The sequence below is a fragment of the Procambarus clarkii genome, chromosome 5 (genome assembly GCF_040958095.1).
Source record: "Procambarus clarkii isolate CNS0578487 chromosome 5, FALCON_Pclarkii_2.0, whole genome shotgun sequence".
Classification (NCBI taxonomy): Eukaryota; Metazoa; Arthropoda; class Malacostraca; order Decapoda; family Cambaridae; genus Procambarus; species Procambarus clarkii.
The window spans coordinates 24,691,470-24,697,567 of record NC_091154.1 but is presented as its reverse complement, the minus strand read 5'-3'; the positions used below and the strand labels follow the sequence as shown (position 1 = coordinate 24,697,567).

General features: G+C 46.9%; 1 protein-coding gene across 7 annotated transcripts in view; it reads right to left on the bottom strand.

The window, feature by feature from the left end:
- LOC123762644 (potassium voltage-gated channel subfamily A regulatory beta subunit hyperkinetic) overlaps window positions 1-5,479 on the bottom strand; it is a 215,931-nt gene extending 210,452 nt beyond the window's left edge. For 6 of the 7 annotated variants that reach the window (XM_045749344.2, XM_069340003.1, XM_069340010.1 and 3 more), the window contains exons 1-2: window positions 5,423-5,479; window positions 2,539-2,958 (exon numbers count right to left, since the gene is read on the bottom strand). In XM_045749344.2, the coding sequence (XP_045605300.1) occupies window positions 2,539-2,702 (164 nt within the window). In that variant the 5' untranslated portion in view covers window positions 2,703-2,958; window positions 5,423-5,479. Of the gene's footprint in view, window positions 1-2,538; window positions 3,171-5,422 lie in introns of those variants that run through there. The other variant, XM_069339995.1, reaches the window with a different exon arrangement.
- Between the last annotated feature and the right edge of the window lie 619 nt (window positions 5,480-6,098).

Genomic DNA, 6,098 nt, shown 5'->3' with positions numbered 1-6,098 from the left:
AAGGTGGTGTTCATACGCCAGGTGCACAAGGTGGTGTACATACACCAGGTGCACAAGGTGTGTACACACACCAGGTGCACATACACCAGGTGCACAAGGTGGTGTTCATACGCCAGGTGCATAAGGTGGTGTACATACACCAGGTGCACAAGGTGGTGTACATACACCAGGTGCACAAGGTGGTGTACATACACCAGGTGCACAAGGTGTGTACACACACCAGGTGCACATACACCAGGTGCACAAGGTGTGTACATACACCAGGTGCACAAGGTGTGTACATACACCAGGTGCACAAGGTGTGTACACACACCAGGTGCACAAGGTGTGTACACACACCAGGTGCACAAGGTGTGTACACACACCAGGTGCACATACACCAGGTGCACAAGGTGTGTACATACACCAGGTGCACAAGGTGTGTACATACACCAGGTGCACAAGGTGTGTACATACACCAGGTGCACAAGGTGTGTACACACACCAGGTGCACAAGGTGTGTACACACACCAGGTGCACATACACCAGGTGCACAAGGTGTGTACATACACCAGGTGCACAAGGTGTGTACATACACCAGGTGCACAAGGTGTGTACACACACCAGGTGCACATACACCAGGTGCACAAGGTGTGTACATACACCAGGTGCACAAGGTGTGTTCATACACCAGGTGCACAAGGTGTGTACATACACCAGGTGCACAAGGTGTGTACACACACCAGGTGCACAAGGTGGTGTACATACACCAGGTGCACAAGGTGGTGTACATACACCAGGTGCACAAGGTGGTGTACATACACCAGGTGCACAAGGTGTGTACACACACCAGGTGCACAAGGTGTGTACATACACCAGGTGCACAAGGTGGTGTACATACACCAGGTGCACAAGGTGGTGTACATACACCAGGTGCACAAGGTGTGTTCATACACCAGGTGCACAAGGTGTGTACATACACCAGGTGCACAAGGTGTGTACACACACCAGGTGCACAAGGTGGTGTACATACACCAGGTGCACAAGGTGTGTACATACACCAGGTGCACAAGGTGTGTACATACACCAGGTGCACAAGGTGTGTACACACACCAGGTGCACATACACCAGGTGCACAAGATGTGTACATACACCAGGTGCACAAGGTGTGTTCATACACCAGGTGCACAAGGTGTGTACATACACCAGGTGCACAAGGTGTGTACACACACCAGGTGCACAAGGTGGTGTACATACACCAGGTGCACAAGGTGGTGTACATACACCAGGTGCACAAGGTGTGTTCATACACCAGGTGCACAAGGTGTGTACATACACCAGGTGCACAAGGTGTGTACATACACCAGGTGCACAAGGTGTGTACACACACCAGGTGCACAAGGTGTGTACATACACCAGGTGCACAAGGTGGTGTACATACACCAGGTGCACAAGGTGGTGTACATACACCAGGTGCACAAGGTGTGTACACACACCAGGTGCACAAGGTGTGTACATACACCAGGTGCACAAGGTGGTGTACATACACCAGGTGCACAAGGTGGTGTACACACACCAGGTGCACAAGGTGTGTACACACACCAGGTGCACAAGGTGGTGTACATACACCAGGTGCACAAGGTGGTGTACATACACCAGGTGCACAAGGTGTGTACACACACCAGGTGCACAAGGTGTGTACATACACCAGGTGCACAAGGTGGTGTACATACACCAGGTGCACAAGGTGGTGTACATACACCAGGTGCACAAGGTGTGTTCATACACCAGGTGCACAAGGTGTGTACATACACCAGGTGCACAAGGTGTGTACACACACCAGGTGCACAAGGTGTGTACATACACCAGGTGCACAAGGTGTGTACATACACCAGGTGCGTACACACACCAGGTGCACATACACCAGGTGCACAAGGTGTGTACATACACCAGGTGCACAAGGTGTGTTCATACACCAGGTGCACAAGGTGTGTACATACACCAGGTGCACAAGGTGTGTACACACACCAGGTGCACAAAGTGGTGTACATACACCAGGTGCACAAGGTGGTGTACATACACCAGGTGCACAAGGTGGTGTACATACACCAGGTGCACAAGGTGGTGTACACACCAGGTGCACAAGGTGGTGTACATACACCAGGTGCACAAGGTGGTGTACACACCAGGTGCACAAAGTGTGTACATACACCAAGTGCACAAGGATGTATCCATACACCAGGAATGTATCCATACACCAGGAATGTATCCATACACTAAGTGCATCATACATGTATTGTATAAATATCCATACACCATGTATGAAGGGGGCAGCAAGCAGGAACTAGTATTAAACTCTATGACAAAATAGTAAACAATTAGCAAGAGATCAAGATGCAAGACTAGACCTAAATTTTCGCCACATTGATCAAGAACATTACAAAAGCAGTCAACATTGCAGAGGTGCAAGCAGCTAGGAGCGAGGAAGACATCGTGTGAGGGAGAGTGAGTGAGAGAGAGTGAGGAAGAAGCTACGAGGAGTAGGTGAGGGGGTCGTACCGGTATATAGACGAGGGCTCTGTGTCGTGGGGGCCACCGAGCGGGCCACCAAGGGGGCCCAACACTATCCCGGACACCTGCACATCCAGGTCGCTTGTGGCTGTGTCCAACAGGGTGCTTTTCGTCTCATTTTCAACGTACGAATTGACTGTGACGTTGTCCATGGTAGTGGTACGTCCTGTAGGCTTGCCCGAAGGAGGTAAACACCAGTGCTTTTCTAGCACAAGTTTGAGTGAAGATGGCTTGTAACTGCAGGTACTACAGCTGCAGGTGATGACAGCTTCGACGAGACGGTTGTTGTCAGCAAATCAATAAAGCTCACATTGGTTACAACGACACAGTTCTGTACGATGTAATTACCCTTAAATATCATTGGTCTGAACACTCTACAGTTCTTCAGGCTGCTATATGTTCATTTTCCTTTTTCGTTATGGCCATAAAACAAATAATCTATGTAAAATTTATTCACAACAAGATTTTATGCTATTATGTTTTATGTAGTCTTTAAATATTTTATTTTTGCTTTAATACTTTAATAAAAAAAAATTATACTTTAATCCGAATAAAAATGAGCCCAGTTTTTCGTTGATTTCGGAAAAGAAATCGTTGTTATCTGCCGATAATATTGACGAGCCGGTGAGGGATGGGAGGAGTGTATGCTGTAAGGAGTTTGATATATTGTATATCTATCTATATATATATATATATATGATATCCGGGAGAGAGTAGAGCATAGCAGTAGCAGTAGCACTACGTGTAGCGGGACACGCAAACACAGCGCAGTAGCCCCTTGCGCCCGCCACACTCACACACTATAGGGGCTACACACATAGAGTGACACAGTACTACACCACGGCTACATGCACACTATGCAAGCTACACACCGCTGGCCTAGACACCGTAGTCTACACTGGGGGGGCTACTTCAGGGCTACACACGGCTGCAAGAACAACGCGCTACTGGACCAACATGGCCCAAGCAACCAACCATCTTCCAAGGCCCTCTTCAGGGCCAGAGAGAATGTTTCAGGGGAGTAATGAAGGGCGGACAGGATCAGGGCAAGGATCAGGAACCGGTTGCAGGGTTCAGTGTAATAGGCCAGAAATGGTGCTGAAAGCCAGGGACTGAGAGACGGAAGGCAAGGGGTGAAGAAGTCAAAATTTAGGGATCAATGGTTAGGGACAGATTGAAATTAGGGTCGGGGGGTGGGTTACACTACTAGGGATAGTCAGGGATGGCGTAAGGACCACGAATTGAGCTTAAATAAAGGTATCTGACCTAATTAGAGCCTGGGGCAATATTTAGGGCTTGGGGCAAGACCTCAGGGGCAAAGGAAGACATAGGGTCAGTGCAGAATACTAGGGTTGTGAACAAGCGTCAGATTCAGGGCCAATGACAAGTGATAATGAAGAGTTAGGGATACTGAGAGGGTTTTGAACAAAGGACAAATCTCAGGGCCACAGCTAAGATTCAGGGCCAAGACCTTAAAAATCAGGTGACCTTTAAAAGGTTAAAAGTTCAAAATCAGGCATAAATGTCAAGGTCAAAGATCAGGGCCAAGAGATAGAGTGATGATCAGGGTCACAATTTAGACTGATCATTCAGGGTTATGAAGTAGGGCGATAATTCAAGGTCAGGAACTAGGGGTGATGACTTAGAGTCACAAACTATGGTGATGTGTCGGGGTTAAGACTTAGAATGGTGATTCAGGGTCAAGAATGCATGTCATGATTCAGGGGTCAAGATTAGGCAAATGATTCAGGGTTAAGAACTATGAAGATAATTCAGGGTCACGAACGAAGGTGTTGGTTCAAAGTCTCGAACTAGCATGGTGATTCAGGGACAAGAACTAGGGTGATGATTCAGTCAGGGATTAGGGTGAATGATTAGAATCTAGACTCTGAGGATCAGGACACGAAAAGAATGCTTAGGGCTAATGGGTAAGCGAAAATAACTCAAGGTTTAGGGCTAGAACAAATATTTAAAAGTAGGGACAGGCCTCAGGGCCGTAGGGACAAAACCGAGGAAAAATAGACCAGAGCCACAGCCAAGAGCAGCTTTTCAGGGCCATAGAGAAAGCTTAGGGCATGGCAAAGAGACAAGAATAAGGCTCAAAGCTTTACAGAAAGTTCAGGGAAAAAACCTAATTCAGGGCCAATGGCCTAAATGAGAAATAAAAGTTCAGTGGGAAACATTGACAACTCAGGGACACGTGACTAAGATTGAAAACTAGGAAACAGGTATTTACAGGGTATAGTTAGGGCCAGCATTAGGGTCGTGTCGTTGACAAACCTAGTGATTGGAGTTCAGGGGTTACGTATAACCAGGTGTCAGGAATCAGGGCCAGGTGTCAGGAATCAGGACCAGATGTCAGGAATTAGGGCCAGATGTCAGGAATTAGGGCCAGATGTCAGGAATTATGGCCAGATGTCAGGAATTAGGGCCAGATGTCAGGAATTAGGGCCAGATGTTCAGGGTCACAGTCAGGGATCAGGATACGTAGAGATCAAACCGACAAGTGATGTGTGAGTTTATTCACTGATCTTATAACATAAAAATTAGCAATGCAAATGATTTCGGCACTTGCAGATAATTCACACAAATGAAATAGTTCACTTTAACTCTATTAGTAATTAATGACATTAATGGAGCACTTATAATTAATTTTTCCTGATATCACAGATGGAAAATCCTGGACCCAAGTTCCAGGTTTCTGATTCAATGAAAATTAACTGGAATATCGTGTTTAAAATCACTGATAAACACTACAAATAATCCTTTCTACATCACTCAAGCCGGAGAGATCCTGCTACGAGAGAGATAGAGATAAATAGAGAAAGAGATAAGGAAAGTGTGAAGGATATCGAAGGATGTTGGTGGTCACCTGGGCCAGGAGGCGCATGGCACGGGAGGGTCCTGCGTCCCACCTGCCTCGCCGCCAGAGCTTCACTGCCACAACGTTCCAACCGTTTCACTAACGGGGAAAACATCTCGTACCGGCAAGCACACTAGGCCATGCACCACAAATATATATCTCGCAACTATAAAGTTGAATTAACAAATTCCGATATTGCTGTTTATATGTGTCCATACGAATATACAGACGCTATGAGGAATTGCTAAATTGTTAATGAGGTAGAGTAGTTTAAGAGCAATATTCTTACGTCTGGCAGGCAATGTTCCAGAAGGCGCCAAGTTTGCGTCCTAGAATTCCAGTATTGATTCCAGGCCTTCCACTCGGCTCCGGAATGAACAGTGAAAAGCTGCCGTTCTGGTGGGTATCACCCCTTTCCAAAATGACAACGTATATCGCCACAGAGGATAAGCTTACAGAACCGTCAGAATAGGGGGTATCCCGCCCCAAATACTGAGCGATCTGAAACTTCCAATTCTCCGATCGTATCTGAGAGACAAATGAGAGTCTGTAACAAGATGGCGGATACGTTGGTGCACAAAACGAGCGAAAATTAAGGGGAAATGCAGTGAATAAGACCCAACTCAGTCCGCCACGTTGCTGCATTGCGGCCAGATACTGTATACAAACTTTCACAGAAAATGGT